The sequence below is a fragment of the Gymnoscopelus braueri genome, assembly GCF_963280865.1.
Source record: "Gymnoscopelus braueri genome assembly, chromosome: 10".
NCBI lineage: Eukaryota > Metazoa > Chordata > Actinopteri > Myctophiformes > Myctophidae > Gymnoscopelus > Gymnoscopelus braueri.
In genome coordinates this window covers 54,745,064-54,772,900 of record NC_137611.1, presented here as the reverse complement: position 1 = coordinate 54,772,900, position 27,837 = coordinate 54,745,064, and the positions used below count along the sequence as shown (strand labels likewise).

The 27,837-nt window shown below is 39.9% G+C and overlaps 1 protein-coding gene across 1 annotated transcript in view; it reads right to left on the bottom strand.

Annotated features, from left to right (window-relative positions):
• Positions 1 to 1,427: 1,427 nt before the first annotated feature.
• Positions 1,428 to 27,837, bottom strand: part of cyp7b1 (cytochrome P450, family 7, subfamily B, polypeptide 1) — a 33,811-nt gene continuing 7,401 nt past the window's right edge. Inside the window, exons 2-8 of the mRNA XM_080439462.1 lie at positions 13,519 to 13,655; positions 10,768 to 11,040; positions 9,536 to 9,752; positions 8,766 to 8,890; positions 8,030 to 8,236; positions 3,977 to 4,155; positions 1,428 to 3,484 (exon numbers count right to left, since the gene is read on the bottom strand). Coding sequence (XP_080295588.1) covers positions 3,191 to 3,484; positions 3,977 to 4,155; positions 8,030 to 8,236; positions 8,766 to 8,890; positions 9,536 to 9,752; positions 10,768 to 11,040; positions 13,519 to 13,655 — 1,432 coding nt within the window. The 3' untranslated portion in view covers positions 1,428 to 3,190. The remainder of the gene's footprint in view (positions 3,485 to 3,976; positions 4,156 to 8,029; positions 8,237 to 8,765; positions 8,891 to 9,535; positions 9,753 to 10,767; positions 11,041 to 13,518; positions 13,656 to 27,837) is intronic.

The window sequence follows — 27,837 nt, the reverse complement described above, 5'->3', positions numbered from 1 at the left end:
ATCTACAAGTTTATTGTGGCTATTTTGGGTAAAGATATTTGGTATAGAAGGAAATACTAACGGACCTAGTACAGAGCCCTGAGGGAACCCGTTATCTAAATATACCTAGTTTAAGTTGTTAAGACAACAAATGTGTATAAAGCAAGGTTAATTTAACTGTAATGTCAAATCAAGACATTCAACTATTTTTCCTAACAGATGTATTCTATTGAAACACAACAAATTAATTTGACATGTGAAGTACAACGTGAGTCTAATATGGTAAATTAGTTTTGTTTCAACCGCTTATCCTACTTTGTACTTTGAGCTATTCGCAAATAGCAGATATACAAGTTCACAACATGTCACACTGATGTTAATGATTGGTTCTTTATGTAGCTGCATGTTATCAATCATACCAGATGAAAATGTAATTCTTTACTAGAAATCACAAATTTAAATTATTTGAAAAAGCTTACACTGCTTGAACTTTACTCACTTTGTAGTGCAAAAACAAACTTTAAGGAATGACTCATTGTTTTTTGTGTTCCTATAGGGTGTTGTATGTAAATGTATAACTTTAATAACGTGGGCTAAACTTCCTCACTGGTAAATATTTGTTCAATATTCAGTTATCAAACTGGTTCAGGGTTAAACATTTGAGCAAGGAAAATCAGTGGTGGAAAGTAACTAAGTACATTTACTCAAGTACTGTTAAGTACAATGTTGAGGTTCTTTTAATTTACTTTAGTATAAAAAAAAATTTGTACTTCTACTCCACTACATCTGAGAGCCAAATAATGTTCTTTTTACTGAACTACAACAATCATCTGAAAACTTTAGTTACTAGTTACTTTGCAGATTTCGATTATTATTACAAAACATACATTAACCAATTAAGCCCATTGTACTTTGGATGACCGACAATATGGACGTGGTATGGTATTTTTTACTATGTATTACAAGTTTTTTAAATGTATGGAATTGTCTTGTGTTTTAGGGACGGAATCTTTTCATTTCTGATTATTTAAAATGTATTTTTGAAAATCTGAAGGAAAAAAAAAAAAGTAAAAAAATATATAATTTCCTTGACCCACGAAAATGGTTCCGTGAGCCAACAATGGGTCCCGATCTGTTGGTTGGGAAACACTTTTATAAAGAAAAGGAAACATTAATACAGCCCTGCTGTAGTCCAGGGTGGCCTTCCTCTGACCTTCAACCAGCTGAAGGTCAAAGTAGATGATTATAAGAGAACATAAAGTAAACATTAAGGTTTTCTATCTGAATTGTTTTTCTAAAACGTTCAAAAATAGTGAAAACAGACGATCTTTAAGCTCACAAGATGTGAGGCATTGTGAGCTTTTAGATCGGCTGCCTTTTAGATTTGGACAAAATATTTTCTAATCCACTGGTGGGCCTATAGCATAAAAGCTCACAACAACAGAGTGTACAAGGAAAACAAACAAATCATACATTTATAATACAATGCTTTTTAGTAACAATATAAATCTGACTCGTCTGACCGGCTCTTACTGTTTAATTCAGTGGTTGTCAAACCTTTTCATGTCAAGGACAGGTGGACACCAACACGTATGCTATTTTCATACAGCCTAAGTATAGAGTAGAGTTAAAGTGGTTAAACTGATTTGATGCTAAATTAACTCATTTTGACCCCCTGGAACCCCTTCAGACCCTGCTGCACTTCTACAGTTGTCACGACAACCACATCAGTAATTTTTGTATCAGTAGTGTAGACATAAGCAAACAGTGAATGAATGGAAGTATATTGTTTTTGTTAAAATAAGTGTTAAATAGCTCTATATTAGCAATCATTGCTATAGACTGCTTGTTCTCCCCGTCCCCCATCCAATCAGGAGAGACATCATACATGATACAGGATAAACAAGTGAAAATGTAATGAATGAAATAATTAAACGAGCAGTCAGTCAAAGCTGGAACTGAAACACAAGCTGATAAATGATCTTTGTGGGGTTCTCTCTCCTGATTGGATGAAATTGGTGTCCCGAATCCCACCTGAAAATGTATTATTTTGTTTACTAAAGAGCATGAGAGACAGGGAGACCCTTGTTACTGAACAAACACTCTATAGCAATGATTACTATCACAATGTATGATTAAATATGATGTTTATGTGAAGTAATTGTCTAGCATCATGTCAAATAAAATGTTTCTCACAGTTTTGTAATGTTTTTCTTTTTCATATGAAGCAACAGATATGTAGCCAGTGGTGGACAAAGTACTCAACTCCAGAACTTGAGTCAAAGTATAGAATAATACTAAATAGCAAATTGACTATTTTCAAAGTACAATATTTGACTTTGAAACGTAGTGGAGGTGAAAGTCATATGCTTCTAAAAAACATACAGTAAGTATATGTTAAGTACACTATACATAAAGTACAGATACTCAAAAAATGTACTTAAGTACAGTACTCAAGTAAATGTACTTAATGTCCACCACTGACAGTAGCACTGTGACAAAGACACACACAGTAAAGTTAAACATTAACCATAAATTTACATCATGAAAGCAAATAAACCGAACAAATTCCCAAACTAACAGAAACATGAAAAAGTAAGATACCAATGTTCAGTTCAAATGGAATGGATGATTCTAAAAGGTAAAAAGAAAATCCTCAGTCTGTTCATCTGTTCATCTGTTCATCCGTTCATCCGTTCATCCATCCATCCGTCCATCCATCCATCCCATATAATAGGCCTTATTACATAATCGGCTGATTGCAATTATTTGAGGTAATCGATATTATGTTTTGAATTATCGTTCATAATCGTTTCCATGTTGAAAAATGTTCACACCTTTTCAAATTCCAAAAATTATGGTAACAGGAGATCTACAAGCTCGGCTAGTTGAGATTGTCTATTTCCACAATTTCCAAGAGATTGTCTATTTCCACAATTTTATTAGTAATTTCTTTATATATTTATGTTTTTTGTCATATCTGCCATATGAATTTGTCATATCTGCCATGTCGAATCTTTGTTGATGAAGCCTAAAATCCAAACAGAAATATTGATATGTTCCAATGTTTAATGCCAAAAATGTAATTGTTGCAATTAATTGTATAACAATTAATCGTCAGGTAAAATATCATGATTTGTGACAGCCCTATCCATCCATCCATCCATCCATCCATCCATCCGCCCGCCCACCCGCCCGCAGTCTCGTCCAATCAGGCGTTGCGCTGCCTGTAGCGGATCTGAACGTCATTGGTCGGCAGCAGGATGCCCAGCCCCGCCCTGCTGTAGTCCAGCGTGGCCTTGCTCTGACCTTCAACCAGCTGAAGGTCAAAGTAGACGAGCATGAGCGCCAGGAACTGTTTGATCTCGTTGAGAGCGAAGTATCGCCCGGGACACATGGAGGAGCCCGAGCCGAACGGCATGCGGTAGTACTTCAACTTCTGGCCCTGCTTGAAGAAGTCCGTCTTCTCACCTCCCGCCTCGATGAAGCGGTCGTAGCGGAACGCCTGCGAACAGCAGAGGACAAGGAACCCATTAAGACCGGGAACACATCTGTGTGTCATTTTTATATCTGCTATTTTTGAATAGCCAAAGGAATCTAAAATGACACAGTCCCGGTCTTCAAGTTTTAACCCATTAAGATCTGAGGCCGATTAAAAAAAAAACGCTCCTAAATCCCAACAGTTTTCCGATGAACTTACGTCGCTGTATCAGTGTTTCTCCAACGGATTTAAGGGCGGCCATAGCTGAGTGGTTAGTGAGCCCGCCTAGGGAGCCAGAGGCCCTGGTTGCCCCAGGTACGATTCCAGGCCACGCCAGCATATGTGTCGATGAAATGAAATTTGTCCCTGAGTAAGACTCTTAACCCCTAATTGCTCACAGGCCCTCATTGGAAACAAGCCCGCAAGGACTTTCATGAACGTCCTGTTAAAAGGAATTATCCTTATCCTTAAGGACCCCCCAAAAAAAATGATCAGGGTTAGGGTTTAGGGGTGTACCTCGGGGTCCTGGTAGATGTCGGGGTCCATGTGCATGCTCTGGGGGTACAGGGCGATGACGTCCCCCTTCCGCACGGCCACCGAGCGCTCCGCCTCCAGCGTCAGGCTGAAGTCCTCCTGGACCACACGGATGTTCATCGACGACGACGACAGACGGAGGCTCTCGTTGATGGAGCTGTCTGTGAACGTTCAATATAACATCGTTAACGCTCGTTAATCAATTGTTTGTACTTTTTAAACGTTGATTGATCGATTGAAAAAACACTTGTTTCTATTGTGGTCCATTAAACATTCATCACTCAAGCAACTGGACAAAACAACAGTGCAACCGACAACGATACATGTCAAAATACAGTATACAGTGGGGAAAGCTTTCGCATAAAATAGCAGATCCCCAAGCTTGTAGATCTACTATTTTATGCAAAGTTATTTAATGTCTAGCGTAAACAGAAAAGACACTAGTATAAAGCCCTGAGGGACTCCGGTCAACCATATAGGGTTTAAGTGATTAAGCAATTCATGATAATAACACTTATATCCATTGTGGTCCTTTGAGTGTAAATGTGTGTGTATAAAGTAAGCGCCATGTTTTTGTGCGTTCTTTAGACAAATAAGATGAAGAATAAATGCATTCATACCATTTCAACATACTAGACAAGTAAAAAGCAAAAACAACAACATGGGTACTTTAAATGGAAACTGTTACACCTCAACATTGATGCTTTCCATTTATTTAAGACATTAAAGCATGGTCTAAATTATTTTTGCAACACAAATCTGAGACTGCTCACACCACAGCTTGAGGCAGAAATGGTAGACTGTGAAAGGCAAGGCAGTGTTTTGTTCATGTGCTTTCCACAAGTTCAGTAGATCCTCCTCTGCATTGAGTTCTGTCATTTAGCTGAATAGCAGTAAGTGACTGGGAGGTCAAGGGTCACCGTGCGCTGGCAGTCAGGTCCACCTCTCCACGCTCATCCCTTTTCTCCTCTTGAATAGCTGATTGACAGCAGGGTGTTCAAATCGCTGCTTTCCCTCTTGGCCTGCATGGCGCTATACAGAGCTTCCTGTTGGCTGCTGCGGTATGTGTGTCATCCAGAACACCTTATGTGACCTCTCGGCTTTTGACTAAACTGTCTCCCCTATCCTGGGGGATCTAGGATGCTGTTAAACTGCCACTGTGTGCGATTCCCAGAATTCTGTTCAAAGCCAGAACCACGTGAGCATCGCGCCACAACAAATGATAACAACAACAACGTCAGAAACGGCATGAATGACTTATTAACACTCTCACCGCCGGGCCCGTAGCCTACGGGCCGATAAATCCAACTGTACAGCGCCGATCCCGTAGCCTACGGGCTGTGGTGCTTTTTCCTTTTTTTCGAAAAAAAAACCTTTTTTCAATTTTCTAGTACGGCACATTTCATCGTAACACCACCGGAAATGGAATTATTCAGGATCCCGTTTTGCAGATCCCGTAGGACTCCATTCTAAAGCGCACACTGTAACGCCATTTTATTCGATTGTAGTTTTTCTCCTCGCTGATCACTGTTTAACATAAACCGTTCTAACTACAACAATGGAGGTCCGTTTGACACGTGGTCAGCTCAATCCTAAGGATTTTAACAAGGTCTATGGCGACGTGAAAAAAACAAAAAACAACAATAAAACGTTGGCACTGGTGAGTACATTATGAGATTAACCTCTGGCGGTCAATGTGTTAAATAAATACATACATACATAAATAAATATGTATATCTCTGCTGTCCGGCAGCAACCAGCTAACTCCAAAATGTTAATTTTTCAGGAAACTACAAAAACAAAAAAAGTGGAGTTAGGAGGTTTTGTTCATCATTGATAAGAACAGCTGAATGGACCTCCAAGCTCTCAATGAGGTTGGAGGTCAAAAGCGGGTGGAGCCTGGAGTCAGCAAAACCAGCTAACTCCACCCCCCTTTGGTGGACTTAACTGGTTTAGCAGAAGGTTTGAGGATCCAATGGAGTTAGCTGGTTTTGTCACTTTTTAATACTTTTCATTGGTTCAATATTTTTTTAATCAACACACAGACGTAAAGGGTGTTCTATAGAGACACACGGGGACTACAAATTTCACGCCCACTTTTGAGACAGCGCCGCTACTCGAGGTCCGTTAGAACGATGAACTGCAGCTGCCAATGCATTCCCTATGAGAGGATATGAAAGTTAGCCTACTTTTAAAATTATCCTGCATTAACTGAAGACGATATTGATTTAAATAAAAATATGTTTCCAAATGTATGGAGTGTCTTTGTCAACATATCTTCTTGTTTTCTTAATAGTTGATGTGTTTCACATTTAATTTGCCACTTTAACGAGTTACCCATAATGTTAACACAGCAGAGGGTAGACAGCAGACGGGCATTTCAGTGACATCACTGTCTTTACGAGCGCCGAGCGCCGACCAGTGGCATACCCACTGTAGAGGCAGGAGAGGCGGCCGCCTGCCCAACTAAGACCTCGCCTCCCCTAAAAAAACGAAAATGTGTCATTGCGTGCTTAATGTCCTCAAAGTCACGCATTCAACAAGCTTTGAACTGAGCAGATTGGACCTTCTGTTCCAGAGATAATGACCAAAACCTATTGAAAACGGCCACTTTCGCCAGTTTTCTGGGTATTGAAAACCTCAAAGGATGCGTCCGTGACGTATATATCATGCGACCACTTAAACTCGGGATCTCCGATGCTAGCGGTTTTGACATACTGATGGAGTATATTATAGTATATTGTGGGTAGTATATCGAGATGAAAGATATGGGACATTAAAAAGGACAAATTAAACAAATGGGACAGATTATTAGAACACAAAAAAAAATCGCTACAGCCTCAGTAGTTAACCAGTGAAATGACAGTATTTTACAATGCCTCTCATAGAGATTGCATTGAGAGCTGCAGTTCATCGTTCTAACGGACCCCGAGTGTCAAAAGTGGGCGTGGATTTGTAGGCCTTCCGCTTCCGGCCGTGTGTCTCTATAGCACTGATTTATGGGAAAAAATGCGAAAGCGGAAAAATTGAGTTAGCTGGTTTCTGCCGGACAGCAACAATATTAAGTAAATAAGTATTAAAGTACATTTCCAGTACATTTCCAATGCCTACGTCATTTCGGCACGAGCCACTCGAGACAAAAAAAACGTTTAGAGAAGTTGTCTACATAACAACTTAACCAAAAACACATTATAAATCATTTTGAAAATAGCTGATCTAAAATCTCTTCAAATTACCTATTTTTTAAAAATGTTTTTAGCGTTTTTCGCCTAGTTTAAACACCAAGTTTAAAGGGGTTAATAAGATGTTAAATGTAAATGTCCTCTCCTCATAGCCCCTCCCTCTTGGTCTTCATGTCCTGTGCCAAGATGCTGTCACTGAGCTCCTGTTTCACACATGAAAAGAATGGTCAGAACGAAGGGACAGTGTTGTGTTGATTCTCCACAGAGTGAAAGAGCTCAACGGGGCTTAAAGGACATGAAAAACACGTCCCAGTGGTTCTAGAAGGCTCATATCTGCTTCTTTTTGGCTTGAGGTGACATTTCTTTCTGTGCTCTTGACAGGACCGGACAAAGAGCTCATTGCCGTTTCAAGAAGCACTGGGTTTCATGGTGTATACTGAGGGTGTACTAATGGAACCCAATGGACCCTTACCCTTCCGTTCCAGAGATAATGGCCAAAACATCTTGAAAACGGCAACTTTCGACGGTTTTCGATCGCCGATTTTCGATTGAGTTTAGGCCATTGTTGTTGATAACTCTACAACAGTCATCAACTTAGTGCGACAAAAACAAAACAAATCTGCATGAATTCAAGGCTCCATGGGGTGAGTAATCGATCGAAAAAAAGTCATTTTGGGGGTGAACTATCCCTTTAAACATTTTAACAACACAAATCTTATATGGGGGGTCCCTGGCACAAAATATTTTCAGATGGGGGGGTATGCGTACAAATGCATATCAATGTGAGGGTCCTTGACATGAAAATGTTTGCGAACCACTGATCTAACAGGACTGCCTTGGTAATCAAACCTACCCATGTATGGTAAGCGGTCCAGCTGGTCTTTGGTCAGAGTGATGTCTCTGTGCGTGACGTCCTCCGTTTCAGACAGCTGCAGGACGTTCAGGACCTCTTGTCGGACCACCCTCAGAGCCTCTGGGTGGGCCACCAGGTAGTACATGGTCCAGAACGTAGCCGGTACCGTGTTCCCTACAGCCGCCCACAGGATGGCAAAGTGATGCGCTGGACATGGACAAAACACAAAGCAGGGACGTGCAGAGAATGTTAGAAGGGCAGGGACTGACATTTCTAAAAAAGGACAATTTTGTTTGACATTTTTGGGCCTGGAATTAGCTTATATAGCTCACAACGTGTAGCCAGTGGTGGAAAAAGTACTCACATTTCATACATAAGTAAACGTATTAATACTGCATTGTAGTCTGTTACAAGTAAAAGTCCAGAATATTTTTTTCATTGGTCAAAACCGTGGACCCCTAGGGCCTAGGGGTCCTTGGGGGTGTTCCAGGGGGTCCCCAGCAAAATGATTAATAGGAACTAAATGGACCCTTATAAGTCTGTAACTCTGAGAGTGTAGGGTCCATTTGGTTCCATCTGTATGCTCTCAGAGTTATGGTGGTAGGCTACGTGGCCTAATGCATACTAAACTGGGGGTCCTTGAAATGAAAAATAAATAAATAAATAATAATAATAATAATAGTTTGAGAATCATTGATCTGGTGTGTAGGACTCTACCAAATCGTGTTTTTGTTACCTGCTTTGTCGACGTCTCCCATGGAGTCGTACTCCTCAAACAACTTGGATCTGAATTGGATGAACTTAGACGTGTCGGACCAACGACACATCCTCTGAGGCAGGAAGTACCTGATCAGCTTCTCCCTGGTCATGATAATAGTAGGGTTGCAACAGATTAATCAAACTAATCAATTTAATCATTATAACAAAATAATTCATAATCAATTTTAATCAATTTTAATAAAAAATAATTGATTTTGTTTGCCTGGTAAACCATCCCGGTCATGTGAATTCACATTTTCATGCGTATAAACATTAAATTGTGAATTAACGCAACGGGATGGTTTACCAGGCTATGATTCTGTGGGAATAAACTGAAATTTCAACGTTTTCTTTCAAAATGGTTTTAATAGCTAAACTAGCTGATCTACAAGCTCACTAGTGTAGTGAGCGTGCAGATGTTGCTATTTTTGCACAACACAGTTGTACGATTACGATTAAGTATGAAATAGAGCCTAAATGGTTAATCAGACACATTTATTTAGTTGGTTATAAAAAAATAAAAAATAAAATCACATTGATATACATATATCAATGTATATATATATATCAATATATATATATATATATATATATATATATATATATATATATATATACCGTGTATATATATATATACTGTATATATATATATATACACACACACATATATATATAAACACACTTCTCGATTATTCAATTAATAATCAAAGCAATCAACAGGATAATCGCCAGAATTCCTTTCTGTACCTGACAGCTTTGGTGCCCCACATCATCCAGATGGGGACGCGTGCGATGAGCAGAGGGAACATGTTGTCAAACTTGATGAAGTCATCTCTGAGCGTGCTCATGCCGCTGTGGCGCCGGGTGTCCGCCGGGCGGCCGTACAGCGTGAGGAACGTAGCCTCAAACATCACCGTACTGCAGAACTCATACAGGCTGCACCTCCTCCAACCTGCAGGGGCCCCTGTTGTCCATCATGCAAAGTTTCGTTGATGATTAATTGTCATACAAATAATTGCAATTAATCATAATGTAATTCTGTTGTTGGCATGCGTTGGAACTTTGTAAACAAAAGTTGCACATGGCAGATATGACAATTAAAGTTAGGGTAAGAGATATTTTTTTGTTATTTATTTTGTTTTGTTAAAAGGTTAAAGTACTATATTCTGATAGTAATCATTGCTACAGGGCGTTTGTTCGGTCACAGGGGTCTCTCCAGCTCTTTAGTAAACAGAATTATGTATATTTTCAGGTAAGTGACAACCTGCAACCTGAAAATGCATTTGCTGTTTAATAAAGAGCTGGAGAGACATAGAGACTCCTTATACTGAACAAACACTCTAATAGCAATGAGTACTATCAGAACTTAGAGCTATTTAACACTTATTTTAACAAAAGCAAATCACTTACCCTACCTTTAACTGAAATATGCAAATACATTACAGACAATGTTTGTTAATGGTACCAATAATCAAATAAATAATAATCAAAATGCATAATATACTATGGCCAAAATAGGTCATATACCCAATAAAAAAAATAATCAAAAAATAACCAACATAGCTTACCTACAAGTTCACAATATCTCATGATGCAAGTTCACTATATCTCACAATAAGCTCTATTTTCAATTTTAAAAAAAATTTGCCCTAAATGCCAAAAACAGGGACTCCAGGTGTGGTTAACCACTTAAACCCCAAAGTTGGTTGACCGGAGTCCATCAGGGCTTTTAACTAGTGTCTTTTCTGTTTTAGCTCTAAATTAAAATATGTTCGCAGAAAATAGCAGAGTTTCAAGCTCCCAATGCGTCGCAACAAGCTTGTAGATCGGCAATTCTTCCTGCGAAAGTGGTTAAAAGAGCATGGACAACGATGTGGAAATAATTACATGTTAATTTCCTCCAGCAGTTTCTATACATATACCAATACAAATTATTGCGATTAGCCGAAAAATTGATGTAATAATCACGCCACGCCTACCTCCAGGCTCCGCCCCCAGGTGGTCCTGTCTAAGGATGTGCATGAGGTTTCCCATCATGCTCTCTGTCAGCGCGGCGAGGCCGTCGCCCTGCAGGAGGCGCTGTGATTGCTGGATTTTCTTCTGCATGTTCGGAAAGCGGCCACTCAGCACGGGCGGGTAGCCGAACGTGGGCGGGGCCACCTGGTCCGAGAACTCGTGGAAGTCCAGCTGTTTACCATGTTTGATAATGGACGGGAAGAGGAGAGGGTTCATGATGAACGTCATGTATTTACCTGGAGAGAGAGAGAGAGAGAGAGAGGGAGGGGGAGAGAGAGAGAGAGAGAGAGAGAGAGAGAGAGAGAGAGAGAGAGAGAGAGAGAGAGAGAGAGAGAGAGAGAGAGAAAGAGAGACACACACACAGACAGACGTAAAGCACTGATTTATAAAAAAAAATCTAAAAGTAGAAAAATGGAGATGGCTGTTTTCTGCCCGACAGCGACGATATCTATATCTATTAATAGTTACACACTTCACTAACTCAGTCAGTCCAAGTGCAGATGGCTTGTGACTGTTTAATCTTTATGACATGTTTTTTACTTGTATTACACTTATAGCTGTATCTCTCTATTGTTCCTCTATCTGAATCTATCCTGTTTTAAAAATGTTTGTTTCTTTTGTTTTGTCATGCATACTGTAGGACTGCTAAGCCACCCGAACGTCTCCACAGAGATCAATAAAGGCCTATAAGGTCTATAAATGATTGAGGGAATGGTTTTAGAGCCATAATATGTGTGACACGGTTTATGTTGTTCTCACTTGCGCAGTTGCCATGATTAAGCAGCAGGGGGTGCAGGGGGTGCAGTAGAGTTATATGGGTTGTAAAAGGAAGTGCTGTGAGATTGCAGATGACATACTGTAAGTAAAGTGTGTTCAGGTCAGGATGTGTGAATTTTCTGTCCAGGATGATACTGAGTGATATCTGAAGCATTCCACCATCTCAACACTGCCATTATTAATACATTTTGTCTATATGACATTCAGAGATAATTCTTATGGTATTGTTGCTGATGTCTTTGTCAAAGTGATGTCATTTTCCGAACTTACCTGACGGCCCTACATGCAGTGGTGTAAAGTAACTAAGTACATTTACTCAAGTACTGTACTTAAGTACACTTTTGAGGATTTTTTACTTTACTGGAGTATTTCCAATTTTCAATACTTTTACTTCTACTCCACTACTTCTCAGAGACAAATATTTTACTTTTACTCCACTACAATTGTTTGACAGCTTTAGTTACTAGTTACTTTGCAGATTTCACAAAACATACATTAACCACTTCAACCCTATATGTATTTTGGCCATTTGAAATAGCCGATCTACAAGCTCACAATGCGTCGCGATGCAACTCATTGTGAGCTTGTAGATCTGCTATTTTCAAAAGATTTTTATACATTTGAAAACTTGTGAAATAGGACATTCTGCACAATGGGTACTTTCTACTTGTAGTACTTTAAGTACATTTTGATACCAATACTTTTGTACCTTTACTCAAGTAAATTTTGAATTCCGGACTTTTACTTGTAACAGTATTGATACTTTTACTTAAGAAAACAATGTGAGTACTTTTTCCACCACTGCCTACATGTTCTATTATTTGCCTTTGCCCACATTAACTAAACATGAGCAACACAGCTGCAGCTAATAAAACTAATGAATGAATGGGTTAGATTTAGGTGTGCCAGTGTGTAAGTATTGTCAGTACTGTCAAAGGTCAACGTGATAAGCCAGGTGGTTCAACACCATTGAACACAGCAAAAAAACAACAACACATGGAAACAGATACCTGGTATATATTTATATATTGTTAAAATCTAAAATGACACAGATGCTTTCCCGGTTTTAATGGGTTAAATCACATTTCAAACCACCTAGGAATGGAGTTCAAATGTGATTCACATTTTAACTCCATTCCTATATATGGTAGCAACAGGTTTTTCAGAAAACCCTTAGGATTTAGGGCAGTGGTTTAGAACATGGGTTTTCAACTGGTGGTCCGTGAAGGTATTGCATGTGGTCCCTGACCATGCATTTGGTAATGTAGGAAAGTGAAGATTTGTATTATATTTTATTTTATCGACCACTAGTTGAGAAACAGTATGATGTATGATGACGCATCAATGTTGTCAGTTACTTGGAAGTCGGATGTCAAGAACTCCCACAGAAATGGGAGTTAGAATTTCAAGGGTTTACCTGGTTGAGTCATCATTAGTAGGAAATGTGCCCATATCAATCGCATGTGCTTGCTCATACATATGTTGCAATGGATCAGTTAACATGAGTTTAATATGGAAGGTTAAGAGAACAGAATAAGGGCAACCATGGGAAAGGAATGGATCAGTGGTTCTCGATCTTTTCTGAGCTCTGGACCACTAGCATATCTCAGTTAAATAATGACTGTTAAGGGCTTGATTTAATTCACCTCGAATTAACAACTTAAATTAGGCCTTAACAGTCATTATTTATTGTCAAGCTTTCCCCCCCACACCACGCCCATATCACCCCTCCCAACACAACAGTGGTCCCCAGGTTGATTCTCAGTCAGGGTGGTGGTCCCTGGTTCATAATCAGTTGAAAACCCATGGTTCAGAACACTGCTGAAAATAGATCGGCTATTTTTGGCAAAAAGATTTCATGCTAAGGGAAAAAAACTTTGCTAAGTATAGAATGCTTCAGTATTTAAATAATTTAGACTGAAGGTGCAAACAGCTACCTGCTATCTGAACTGTGAAGACGTCTCCATGTTTGCTCTTCAGCTCCGTTAGAAACCGAAGAGTATCTCTGCCGAACTCCACTGCCTTGCCAAGGACGGGAATCAAACCTTTTATCAGTGGAGGCTCACCGTCCTTCCTGCAGAAGGGACATAAAAGGTTATTTCAAATACGTGAGAGAGAATCACAGTTTGACCTGTATTTAAGTACACTTACTGCAGGGAGCTGACCAGCACAATCACGGTCTACTACCAATAGTAGTCTGTGGTTGTAATACTGTAGTCTTTAATGGTTGAGTGTGTGTATGTGTGTGCGTGTGTGTGTGTATATATATGTGTGTGTGTGTGTGTGTGTGTGTGTGTGTGTGTGTGTGTGTGTGTGTGTGTGTGTGTGTGTGTGTGTGTGTGTGTGTGTGTGTGTCCTCAAATCCATCAAGATAGTCAGCATACAGAAGACCAACTATTGAGAATCCCACAAGACAAACAACACATCTGCACACATCTGTGTGTGGTTTTGAGATTGTCATCTGTTTGTAATTGAGAAAGATCCTTGTGACTGAAACATCAACCTTATTTCAACCTAGTCAATCCAGAGGTGAGAAATGTGTGTGTGGATCTCATTTGACAACAAAGACAAAACCAGAGAATGCCTGACACAAACAGAACAAAAACTTAAAGGGCAAGACCACTTTGGTACAGGTTTGGGTTGTGTATTTACCTTGCCATGATGTAACTCCAAAGGTGGACAAGAAATCAAAAATAATTGCTCCATTGATTAGAAATTGATAATTCTAAATTTGCTCCTCATTGACTTACATTGTACGGTAAAACAGCTCTTAAACTCACTCCTTTAGCACGTAAACAAACACGAACAAAGCTGATTCAGACAATATAGAGCATCACGAACCCAGTACTGTTTGTTCTTTTTATAAAAATGTTAACTTCCTACTTATTTTACTATTTGAAGATCCGGATCCGCGAATCCAGTCCGGGTTTTCTTCTTGATAAAAATAGCAAAATCAACAGGAAGTTAACATTTTTATAAAAAATAAAAACAGTACTGGGTTTGGTGATGTTCTATATTGTCTGAATCAACTTTGTTTGTGTTTGTTTATGCGCTAAAAGAGTGACTTTGAGAGCTGTTTTACCGTACAATGTAAGTCAATGAGGAGCATATTTTGAATTATCAATTTCTAATCAATGGAGCAATTATTTTTTATTTCTTGTCCACCTTTGGAGTTACATCATGGCAAGGTAACTACACAACCCAAACCTCTACCAAAGTGGTCTTACCCTTTAAGGCCACACCACACCAATGAACTAGTCGCAACTCCTTGCAACAAAACAGTTTTACAGTTTTGCAACAAAACAGTCCACACCAATGCAACTTCTTGCAACTGCCAAGGGTTACAAGTAATTGCATGTTGCAAGGAGTTGCAAGGAGTTGCATTGGTGTGCACTGGCCTTTACCAATGGTGGAAAGTTACTAAGCAATTTTACTAAAGTACTTTATCTAAGTACAATTGTGAGGTACTTTTACTTTACTTGAGTATGTCCATTTTTCAATACTTTATAGTTCTACTCCACTACATCTCAGAGGCACTTTTTACATCACTACAATTATTTGAAAACTTGAGTTACAAGTTACTTTGTAGATTTAGATCATTGTAAAACCAAATAAGCCCTATTTTATACTTTGCCTATTCAAAAATAGCAGATCTACAAGCCCATATTCTACAAGCCCACAACACTCTGCATAATAAGTCATTTTACTTTTGGTACTTAAAGTATATTTTGATACCAATTATTTTGTACATATACTCAAGGAAAAATATTGAATACAGTACGTGTACTCTGTAACTTTGACTGAAGTAAGTAATCAGAGTGCTTCTCCCACCACTGACTGTTGCACAACCTCGACACAGACAAGGCAGGGGGTCCGCAGGGGGTTACACACATTCCTGTGAACCCCCCGAGATCGTCACCCTGCCAAGTCACAGTTTCTTTATGAGAGAGCTGCTGTGAATCATGGGAAACCACACAAGAACGTATTTGTATCGAATGAGGTCGCAGTGATTAGACCCCCCCCGGCGTGAGATGAGGTCAACATCCAGTCTGTACACTGACTTCTCTTGTATGAAAAATTGGGTCTAAACAATAATCCAAAACCCATCAGCAAAAAAAAAGGCATGTAAACACGGTTGGGAACAACAGCGCACACCAAATCTTTTTTTTTTGGGGGGGGGGGTAATACAGAGTCCAGAGGGTTAAGCTGTAGTTGCTCTACAGCAGAGGTCCTGAATGTGAGGTCTTTGTGAGGAACTTTTGCATTATGCTTGGAAATGGAGTTAATGTGTTTGGCCCAGCGCTGTAATAAATAATCACCTTTGGCAATGCATCCTGAGTCTGCCTTCCTTACCACCCTCCTGGACAATTTGGGCTATTAAGCATTACCACAAATTGGTGGATCCAGACCAGGAGGTAGAGAAGACAGGATAAAGTGCGAGGAACCAAGATTATTGATGAGCAGAGGTCATCAACATGTCCGTAGGCCTACAAGGACAAACGTGTCCGTAGGATTTTTTTATTTTTAAAAGGAGTTCAAAATATAGCCTATATATTATTCTTCATTGTAATGTAAAAACATATAAACATTTTGTTTGTTTAACTTTGGTGACTCGTAAAGTAACATGCTCATTAATATGTGCAGGAGATTTGCAGTATTGCACGTGGTACCTGTACACAATTGCATCACGTGAAGACAACAAGACAGCTAGAAGAAATGATTGCTATAATAGCTGCCTCAATTCTGTGAAAATAGCTGAATGTGCTTTCAATTCTTTGTTGGAGAAAAACTTTCTTTTTTCTTTCTTTTTTTTAAGACAACAGAGTGTATAATAAAATAATTAAAGTCAACGGCATGCGAGAGACCACAGTGAAAACATGGTACAGGAAAAGAGCAAAAACAGATGGCATGTCATCTGTTCAGAAGGAGCTAATTTGCTACCAAGGCAAAGGAGGGCAGAACTGGACAAGTAAAGCTGGTTGTCGTTAGTTGAGAGACAGTGTTTCAAAGTGTCCACTCATGACAATAACAACTATAATAACACTCAACAATCATAATTCATGGAACCCTCCATCCACAGCCTGGATCCTTCTCCAACCTAAAAGTTGCCCTTCATTAATCACTCATCGTGTAGGCCTACATATTGTTTTTGTCTCTCAAGTTTCCTTGTTCCAGTGTTCCATTGAGAGACAGAGAGAGAGAGGGGGGGGGGCAGATAACAGTAAAGGAATTTTAATACCTTTTTAATACCTTGGAGATTTATTTTTATAATAATGAAAAAATACCATTACTGCATCAAAAGTAATCAACAAACTATAATATAAATAATATAAAGAGGCAAAAATTGTGAAAATACGCCTTGCAACACACTTGTGAGCTTGTAGATCAGCTATTTTCACAATATCTATCTGTGGAACAGAGTCAAACGAAATGTAAACGCCTCAACTCCTACAATTCCAAGTGCTTGTCAGGGTGGGGGGTCCCCAGTTCAAATATGATTATTTTGGACGTTCCCTAGAATGGTTTATATTGGTCACAGCACAGCAGTATTTTTTCAGCTTCAGCTACATCACCCAGTTGAGTGCTGCCCATAGAGGAGGGGGGGGGGGGGCAGTTAGGGGTTAAGTGTCCTCAGAGACACTTCGACACATGAGGCCTGGAGTCGAACGTGGGTCCTCCGGTTTTCCAGACAGTCTCTCTAACCATTCAGCTATGGTCGCGGACAATGTCCAATTTTGCAAGTCATGCCCACAGTGTCAGTTTTACAGCTCCAGGTTACAGGCAGTGTATACCCTCTTCACTCGCATCGCCATGCATATTGTAGGCCCATTACAAAGGAATAGTGCAGGTCACAAAGTACATTTTGGTAGTGTGTGATTATGTTACAAAGCAGGCATGTGCACACATGAACATCAATGGGGGCTCAAGCCCCTGCCCTTTTACCCGTAAAAAGTGCCCTCTCCAGACCATGAATGCAGTTTTACTATGGTGAAAGAAATGCAAATGCTCCCTCTCCATGCCGTACCCGAAGGCAGCATTCAAGAGAATTGCCTTTTTCTTTGCCTTTCTGCAACGCGCTGTGAGCTTGTAGATCGGGTATTTTCGATGTGCGACACCATGCGAAACGAAGTATATCAAGGCGAGCCCTTAGATCGAAACCAAACCGGGCCGTGCGCGCACATGTCCGTCTTAACAAATTGATTGCCTAGATCGCATATATGCGTTTTTCAAATCCATCGCTTGATTGCCGCAATTCTGAAAATCGCATATATGCGTTCTTTGGAATTTTTATTGTTTAATCTGTGATCGCGGTGTTCTGTGAATTTTTCATCATCAGTTTCGTTTTCTGGTTACATCACACTCACCGAGTTCCGGATTCATGACGCAGATTCCGTTTCCGGTTCTCGGAAGGCCTTTTTTAGGCATTTTAGGCGAGAATAGGGAAAAACTATTTTTTTCACACGGTATAAAAAACTAACGGAGAGCTCTAGTTCTATTTTCTTTAGTCGGGGTGACGAACAGCCATCCAGGTCGTGTATCACATCGAACTGAAGCCGATCGCCGATCTGCGAAAACGTCACATCCGGTTATGACGTATGGACTGTTTTAGCCTGTTTGGGGGGGGGTCGAGCGAGTGAGCGAGTGGTCAAGGTGTCGATTTGCTGCTCTCTGCTGGTAGATCTGTCGTATGTGTTTAAAACCGCAGCCAGACTTCATATTTGAATGAATAATTACAAAATAACAACAACAAAAAAACACGCAAATCGCTGGCACAGGGGTGAGTACATTATGAATAAACTCTGGCAGTCAATGTGTTATTGTGAGACAAATAGGTATGTGTGGACAAAAAAAGCGTTATACTGTTTATTTCAATCTTATTTGTCAAGTACGGGCCTCTCTCTCTCTCTCCCTTTTTTGATCATCACACAACTGCTGACTGACAGACACTTCGAGGCAATCAAGCAAATGCTTTCTGCATTATATGCGAAAACTGACTTAAAGGGATATTTCACTTTTAAAAAAAACTTCATTTTATCTTCTACTCAGGCTTTTGTCAGCCCCCCAGACAGTTTTTTAACTTTTTTTAAATATTTCTTTTTGGAAAATGAAAAAGATTAAATACAATAAAGAAATTAAATAAAATAAATGAAAAAAGTAATCGAAAAAACACGGCCCCCTCGCGTATTAGGAGGGCAGGGTGAGTCACCAGAACCAAGGACGGGTGTTTTTGATGAATCTAACATGTTAAAAATGTTGTTTGAAGTTATAATGGGTTTGTATAGGAAGGGGGCGTGTCTGATAAAATGAATATCAAATATCTAAATAGTGGATCAAGCAACTTAACAACTGTCTGGGGCACAAAAGCCTGAGTAGATGATAAAATCATTTCGCTTTGATAACCATTAATTCTACTGGATTTCATGATTGTGCTGTTATTTTGGACATTTCAGCCCCTGCTCCTCTATTTTACTCTTCACACCCCTGCTACAAAGCACCCTGAGGCCCTCCCACTTGGGAAGGTCGAGGCCCGTCAGATTGCCAACGACAGTATCTGATCCAGATGTTTTTGGGGGTGGGGATTCCCCAAAGGTACAAATTTCCCATCAAAACTCTGTAGAGAAGTTTGCTGGGAATTAAGTTGCTGGGAATTAAGGAAGTGAAAAACAAGTCCTTACCATCCACGGCCTTGTCGGAACGATTTAATAAAACTCTTAAATCCATGCTCAGAGGGTTTGTGGCAGAGTCAGGGGCAGTGGAATAGGTGGCCCCCCTTCCTATTATTTGCCTATAGAGAGGTACCGCAAGCTTCGACAGGATTCTCCCCTTTCCAGCTTCTGTACGGCAGAGGTGAACGAAGTACTCGACCCCAGTACTTGAGTAAAGGGTATAGATACTCCTGGTCAAATTGACTCCACTACTAAGTAAAAGTAGCTCAGTCAAAATGTTACTCAAGTAAGAGTAAAAAAGTAATTTCTTTTAAATATACTTAAGTATTCAAAAGTACATGCTTTGAAAAATAAAGTACAAGTAAAAGTAAAAGTAGAAGTCCATTTCAACATTTTTATATCAATGAATTGCTGTAATGTTTTCATAATGAATTTATTGGAACTTTGTAACTCTCTGAAACCACCTGCACTGATGTGCTTGCTTGTAGAACCACTACTTTATACAAAGCCTGTGGAAACACCTATAAAAACATAGAACATGACTGAGGAACCAGAACTAAATACTTTTACTCCTATACACCCATACAATATGTAAGAAAGAGGCGAGCGGAGGGGGAAGCCAGAAACACGTCTAGTGTGAGAGCAGAAGTGTGGCCAATTGCATTTTAGGGAAGAAAATAAAAAACAGCCAACCTAAAAGGACTCAGTACTTTACCTTCCTAGAAATGTAAAGTAAAATATTTGTCTTGGAAATGTAGCTACTCAAGTAAGAGCAATGCGCTGTTCTCTCTTATGTATTAAAGATGAGAGATACGCTTGAGCAGTTCCAGGAGTTGGCCATCAGTCCTTTGGTCCGTGCTCCACAGCGTCAGAAGCAGAATTGTGATAAGGCTAATTCGCAGGAGGTCATTTCAAGAGGGCCAGGAAGTTCTCCTTTTGCTACCAACTTTTGCTGCCAGAACGCCTTAAGAAACATGACTGGCCGGGTACATCACCACAGTTGTGAAACTGTTGTTGATGAAGAAGAGCTGCTAGAGCAGTACTTCTCCTCTGCCCAAGTCTGCATTTCCAGACTTGGGTCATTGAACGGCAGAACAACGTGAGGAGATGGGGGCACTCAGCCAGGTTGCACAGATGCAGTAGTGGAAAGTATATTTACTCAAGTACTGTACTTAAGTACAATTTTGAGGATTTATGTTTTACTTTACTGGAATATTTCCATTTTTCAATACTTTTACCTCTACTCTAAAATACTGTACTTTTACTCTACTACAATTATTTGAATACTTGAGTTACCAGTTACTTTGCAGGTTTTATTATTATTACAAAACATACTATAACCTCTTCAGCCCTATATATAGCCTACTATGGCAATTTGAAAATAGCCGATCTACAAGCTTACAACGCGTCGCGATGCGACACGTTGCAAGCTATTTTCTAAAGTTTTCTATACATTTTGAAAACCTGAAAACTTGAAAGTCATTTTACTTTTGGTACTTAAAGTATATTTTGATACCAATTATTTTGTACATATACTCAAGCAAAATATTGAATACAGTACTTGTACTCGTAACAGAGTGCATTGTGGTATTGCTACTTTTACTGAAGTAAGTAATCAGAGTGCTTCTCCCACCACTGACTCTTACACAACCTCGACACAGACAAGGCAGAGGGTCCGCAGGGTGAACCCCCCGAGATCATCACCCTGCCAAGTCACAATACATTTGATACTTTAAAGGACGACTTCACAGATTTTCAAACATAAAATGGTACCATTTCTGTCTACTTGGTCTGTATCTCAGAGGAGGGCTGTGGACAGTTCAGAAACCCGCCTACCAGTGACATCATCGATTGGTACTCCCACCTTATAGAAACGGCAGGCTTTCTATTCCTGGAAAATGTGCATGCTATAATGGAAGCCATTGTTCTCGCGTTAATACAAATCGAATTAAAACATTTGAAATCTTGTTTGAAAAAAAAAATCTGTCTAACGATGATGTCACTGGTAGGTGGGTTTCTGACGTGTCCACAGCCCTCCTTTGAGACACATGCCGAGCAGATTTTTTTTTTTTTACCATTTTATCATAAACATTACGCAAATTGCGTTGTCCTAACCAGCAACCTATGAGGGACACCACCAGCAGAGTTCCAGCAAAGCTGATGCCTGCACTGTAACAAGAGATATACAGGATCTATGCTGGCCTTGGGTGTCAGTCTGGTGGTAGTGCATGGTTCCTAAGAAAAATGACTCAAAGTTAAGGTTTTGTGTGAAATTCTTACACTGTCGCTCACACTATAGCATATGGGATTGCTCACACTATAAAAGCAGTGATTCTCAGGCCACTGAACAGAGAGGTTATGGCTGTGTCGCTGAAACACACGCCATTTGTTCTGTTGTTTTTCTGAGTTGATGTTTCTTATTTTCTGATTTTTTTTTAATCATTAATCATCACAATTAACTTTTGGATTATGTTTGGAAATTGAGTTAACCCATTAAAGCCTGAGGCCGATTCTACAAATGCCTTCTAAATCAATAGTTCTCAAACTCTCAAAACTCAAAAAATAGCAGATATACAAGTGCGCAGTGAGCTTGTAGATCTGCACATTTTTGAATAGCCAATGCTAAAATCTAAAATGGCACAGACGCTTTCCCGGTTTTAATGGATTAATGTGTTAATCCATTAAGCACTGTAAATAAGTAATCACCTCCTACAATGCATCCTGAGTCTGCCTTCCTAGATACCACCATCCTAGACATTTGGCAAAGCATTACGACCAAACCGTTTTCTTTTGCTTTTGCTATGCCATGCAACAGCTTGAATAGCCTACAAGCTATAGAAGCTGCTGAAATAAGATTCCGCAATCTCTTCTTTTATGCCTAATTTATGCTCCGTCATATGACAAAGTAAATGAGCCAGTTTACTTAAAACATATTTTTGCTACTCTTTTGACAGGTCTATCATATAGACATTTTTGTCATTTTGATGCCACTTTTGTCGCGCGAGGCGTCGGTCGACACTTGTCGCGCAAAGCATAAATTGATTAGTTAGTCATTTTTGCCACAATTGCATACACAATTGGGTCAACCAATAATTAAAAACCTATGAGTAAAAACATTCAAACGTGCAATATGCAACACATAATGCCATGCCTCAGACAATAGGAGCTTTCTGTTGCTCTAACAGTGAAAGACAAGCATCACATAACATGATGACCAGTTATTAATGCCCACAAATACTGTGCTCAGATATACAGTATGTCCACTGATAGCCTGGTGTAATTGCTGTGTCCATCCATCCGGGAGCCAACAAGGACACAGTAATGAAGGAATTACACCAGGCTATCAGTGTACAGGAGAATCGTCACCCAGATTGCGCAAATATACATATGCTTAGGTGACTTCAACCGGAGTGGTCTAAAAAGGTTTTTTTCCTAAATTCCACCAGCATGTCAACTGCAGCACCCGTGGTGACAACACTCTTGACCACTACTACACACCCTTCCAAGATGGATACAAAGCTCTCTGCCATCCACCGCTTGGAAGCTCTGACCACTATTCCATCCAGCTGCTACCGGCCAACTCAGTCACTGGTTTGAGCAGTAATGCACAGACGACATAGTTCCAAAAAAGACTGTTCTGATCTATCCCACTCAGAAACCGTGGTTCGACAGCAGCGTACGTGTAAAACTACATGAACTGTAGCTTCTTCGCTTTTTTCTATGGAAATAACGATACGATGGAACTATGCACTCACCCACTTTTTTACTTCTGTAAACCTGTGATGTGACAATAAAGCTGATGCTGATTCTGATTCATACTGATTCATACTACTATACTGTCTTCTTCTCAGCTGTCCTACTGTCTGTCTCTCCTAAGCTGTCTCCCTCTCAGCTTTCCTACTGTCTGCTACACTAGTCTCGCGTATATTGCCAGACAACTATTTCACGATCTCCGAATGCTACTGTATATAGAGTCTGGAACACGAAATCCGAGGCAGGAAGCTGTCATATATTTGTCATTTCCATTCATGAAAATATATTAAAAAATTACTTTACGTTTTTTATTTCCATTTCTGCCATTTATTCCATTTCAAGTGGCAAGCTATATATGCTTCGATGATTTAGATTTATATTAGGATACATTAATTTTGTGCGACTGTAAAGACGAAGCAGAAGTGGGGTGGAGGCTTCACATCCGCTTTATGGCTTGATCATCAACAGAGCTTTCGTGCTCCAGACTGTATGACCGGAAGCGTTTGAAAATTGTCGGAGGCAACAGTCTGGCCACGTGAGACTGCTTACTGTCTTCCTCTCAGCTTTCCTACTGTCTGTCTATACAACACTGTCTCCCTCTCAGCTGTCCTACTGCTGTCTCTTTCAGACAACACAAAGGGGAGATAACCATCTAGCCTCATTTACAACTTACAAAGAAATCCCAGCATCACTTCCGTGTAACTGTTACTATGACAGCCAGTGGTGGACAAAGTACTCAACCCCAGTAGGCTACCAAATTTGTACTTGAGTTAAAGTACTGGATTACTTATTTTTAGAAATACTTGAGTATGCAAAAGCACATGGTTACTTACTTACCTATTCAAAAGTACAAATTGCGTTACCCCTTGTTGATAAACTTAAATTGGACCTACATAGATGGGGAATTATCAATATATCTCTGGCAGGGAGAGTAAATTGTATTAAGATGAATGTTCTGCCCCGTTTTCTGTATTTATTTCAAGCTCTGCCGGTTTTTATCCCCAGATCCTTTTTTTGTAAACTTGATACATTACTCTCATCCTTTATATGGGGAGGTAAAACTCCAAGATTAAAGAAGGAATACCTACAGAGAAACAGAGATGACGGTGGCCTTGCCCTGCCTAATTTGAAGTATTATTATTGGGCTGCTAACATTTCTAAAATCACTTGTTGGGCCCACAACCCTGATCTGGACTGGTGTCAAATTGAAGCAAATTCCTGTCCCAATACATCTTTATTGGCCTTAATCACCACTAAATTGCCTATTTCTCCTAATCAGCAATCTTCCAATCCTATTGTTTTAAGCACACTGCGGATATGGTCCCAATTCAGAACCTTCTTTGGCCTCCGTGAAATATCCCTTTATAGCCCTATAAAAAACAACCACCTATTTGCCCCGGCAAGGACAGACCCAGGTTACTCTATGTGGCATAGGCTGGGTCTCTCCAAACTAAAGGATTTATACATTGATGGAATTTTTGCTAACTTCGGGGAATTGGCAACTAAATACGAACTCCCAAATTCTCACCTGTTTAGATATTTTCAAATTCGCAACTTTGTCAGAACATATAATCCTTCATTCCCTAATATTCCGGCCAGATCAGGGGTGGAGTCTATCTTGGATGCTCCCAGGCAGGTAAAGGGCCTCATGTCTTCTATTTATAACATTATATCCTCTTTAAGGGTCACCTCTCTGGATGGAATTAAAGCAGGATGGGAGGGGGAACTTGGGGAATCCATCACAGACGATATCTGGAACCAGGCTCAGATCCGAGTGAATGGCAGTACCTCGTGTGCTCAACTTAGCTTGATACAACTCAAAGTCTTACACCGCTCTCATTATAGCAAAGCCAAACTGTCTAGAATATACCCTACTGTGGATGACAGCTGTGATAGATGCCATACATCCCCGGCAAATTTAACCCATATGTTTTGGTCTTGTCCTCGACTGGAGAGTTATTGGGTTACCATATTTAGACACTTATCACAAATGTTTAACATTAGCTTACAGCCTAGCTCTGTAACTGCTATCTTTGGGGTCCTGCCCAAAGATCTGACCTCTAATAAATTAACACAGAATGGTATTGCCTTTCTTACACTGCTGGCACGGAGGAAAATCCTCCTAGAGTGGAAATCTCCATGTGCCCCGAAACCAGATCTATGGCTGAAAGATGTAATGTTATTCCTGAAACTAGAGAAAATTAAATTTGACTTAAGAGGATCACCAGGTGGATTTATGTCCGCCTGGGGTACCATAATAACCTATCTTACTAATCTGACAAGACTCCCTGATGCCACATAGGGTTGCCTGTGACAAAACCCCTCCACTGATCTGGAGACACCCCCCCCACCTGTCCCTCACGCCGTCACTCAGTCTTCCTACCTTCGTCTATTTTGTTCTCTGTTGGGGAGGAGGGGAGAGAAAAGGGGGAAAGGAGCATTCTTAGGTTATGTTCCTTTTTTTTTTATTTAATTTTTTTTATTTTCCCCTCTAGAGCATGTTGTGGACTTTGCTGATTTTTTTCTTTCTTTTTTCCATGTGGTGAAACGAACGGTGACTAAAGACCCATGAGGGAGGGAGGGAGGGTATGGGGAAAATTGAATGTTGTGTCGAACTGAACCAGCCTTGTACTCTGAACCAGCTGAGTGTTAAACGTTATGTGAATTGTATTGTCTTATTGTACTTGTAACCACATTTACTACATTCTGAAACTAATGCTGAATAAAAATCATAAACAACAAAAGTACAAATTGCAACGTTTTTTTTCTTTTTAATATCAATGTATTGCTATATTCAAACTATATTATTTTATTCAACTTTTACCCCCAAAGATTTTACAGACATTTTCAAAAGAAATATCGATAAAGAATAATTATATCGCAATGCGTTGTGAGCTTGTAGATCTGCTATTTTCAGGTAGGTTAGGTGGTTCGTTCATAATGTGCTTTTTCCCTTCCTAGAAATGTAGTGGAGTCAAAAGTGCAATATTTATTTACATTGAAATGTACGACACAAATCATAAGTATCGAAAAATACAAACACCTCAAGTGAAGTACAGATACTGAAACAAAAGTTACTCAAGTACAGTACTCAAGTAAATGTACTTGTAAATGTCCACCACTGGTCATTTACAACACCTTCCAAGAAATAATCCAAGCATTGCTTCCGTGTTAACTGTTATTACTGTCAGCTCTGTCTAGAACAGGGGTCACCACTCCCAGCTAAGCTCTATTTCAACACACGTCTCAACAAGGAAGTGTTGCTGAAAGGATATTGATGTTTCACAGTCAGCAGCCGTTCACCAATATAACTGCAACAGAATGTTTAACCCAGTGGTTCTCAAACTTTTTCATGTCAAGGACCCCCAAATTGACACTTATTACCCCACGGACCCCCATTTGAAAAGATAAGCCAGGGACCCCAATAAGAGAATGTTTTTACCGCTCTCTAGCAGTGATTCTCAATTGATTGTGATTCTCTAATTTCAAGGACCCCCAGTTTAACATGCATTAGGCTACGGACCCCCATTTAATGGCATTTATACCTCTGGGACCCCAATTCATATTGTAAAATTAATGTTAATTTAACTCTGAGAGTGTACAAATGGAACCAAATGGACCCGTTAGGGTTTGTACACTCTCAGAGTTACAGACCGATAAGGGTCCATTTGGTTCCTATAAATCCTTTAGCTGGGGACCCCCTGGTATCCCCTCAAGTACCCCTGGGGGTCCCCGGACCCCACTTTGAGAACCAATGGTTTAACCCATTAAGACTGGGAACGCACCTGTGTCATTTTAGATTTCTTTGGCTATTCAAAAGTAGCAGATATTCAAGCTCACAGCTCATATGAGCTTGTAGATCTGCTATTTTTTAAACATTGTGAAAGATTGTGCAAATCGTTGAATATATATTTTCAAAGCGAACATTTGTAACTCAAATATTTGCTTCTGGGGGGTCCCTGGAACAAAATATTTTGGGATATTCTATTTTTATTTTTTTATATTTCAACAAAAAAACTGTTATGATTTAGAAAACCTTTTTTGAATCGGCCTCAGGTCTTAATGCAGCAATTCCCAACCTGTGGGCCATGAGAATATTGAATGTGGCCCACAAATATTTGGCAAAACACTACGATTTTAATGAGAATATAACATTAATATTAAAACAAATAATAAAAAAAAGAAAGAAACGCCTTCGAGATTTGCAAGTGGGCCTTGAATTGATCCATGCAGAAAAGGTTGGAAACCGCTGGTTTAAACTGATGACAAGGCCCATGCACAAAAGGGGGGTGGCTCAGTGGATCAGGAGGTAGAGCGGCCGCTTGGGAATCGGAATGTTACCGGTTCGATTCCCCGGCTCCTCTAACCCCAGGGTTGGAGTCAAAGTGTCCTCGAGCAAGACACAGAACTCCTCATGAGAAGGTTGTTGGCTTGCATGGTTTTCTCTACCGTTTGGTGTGAGAATGTGTGTGTGTGTGTGTGTGTGTGTGTGTGTGTGTGTGTGTGTGTGTGTGTGTGAATGTAAAGCACTTTGGATAAAGGCATTCTATATAGGCACCATTGAAATGTGAGGTAGCTGCTAGAACGGCGCCAAGAGTGACCGCTAACAAACCATTTTCATGTCAAGGACCCCCAAATGGATTATGTACTGCTGTGCTGACCCCCATGTGAAAACATGTTATGCCACGGATGAATGTGGAATGTGGAAATAAAGTTTGGTGTTATTGCATGGAGGTAATATCAGAATCAGCTCTATTGACACATCACAGGTTTACAGAAGTAAAAAAGTGGGTGAAATTCGTTTTCGTAGTAGTTCCCATCGTATCATTATTTACA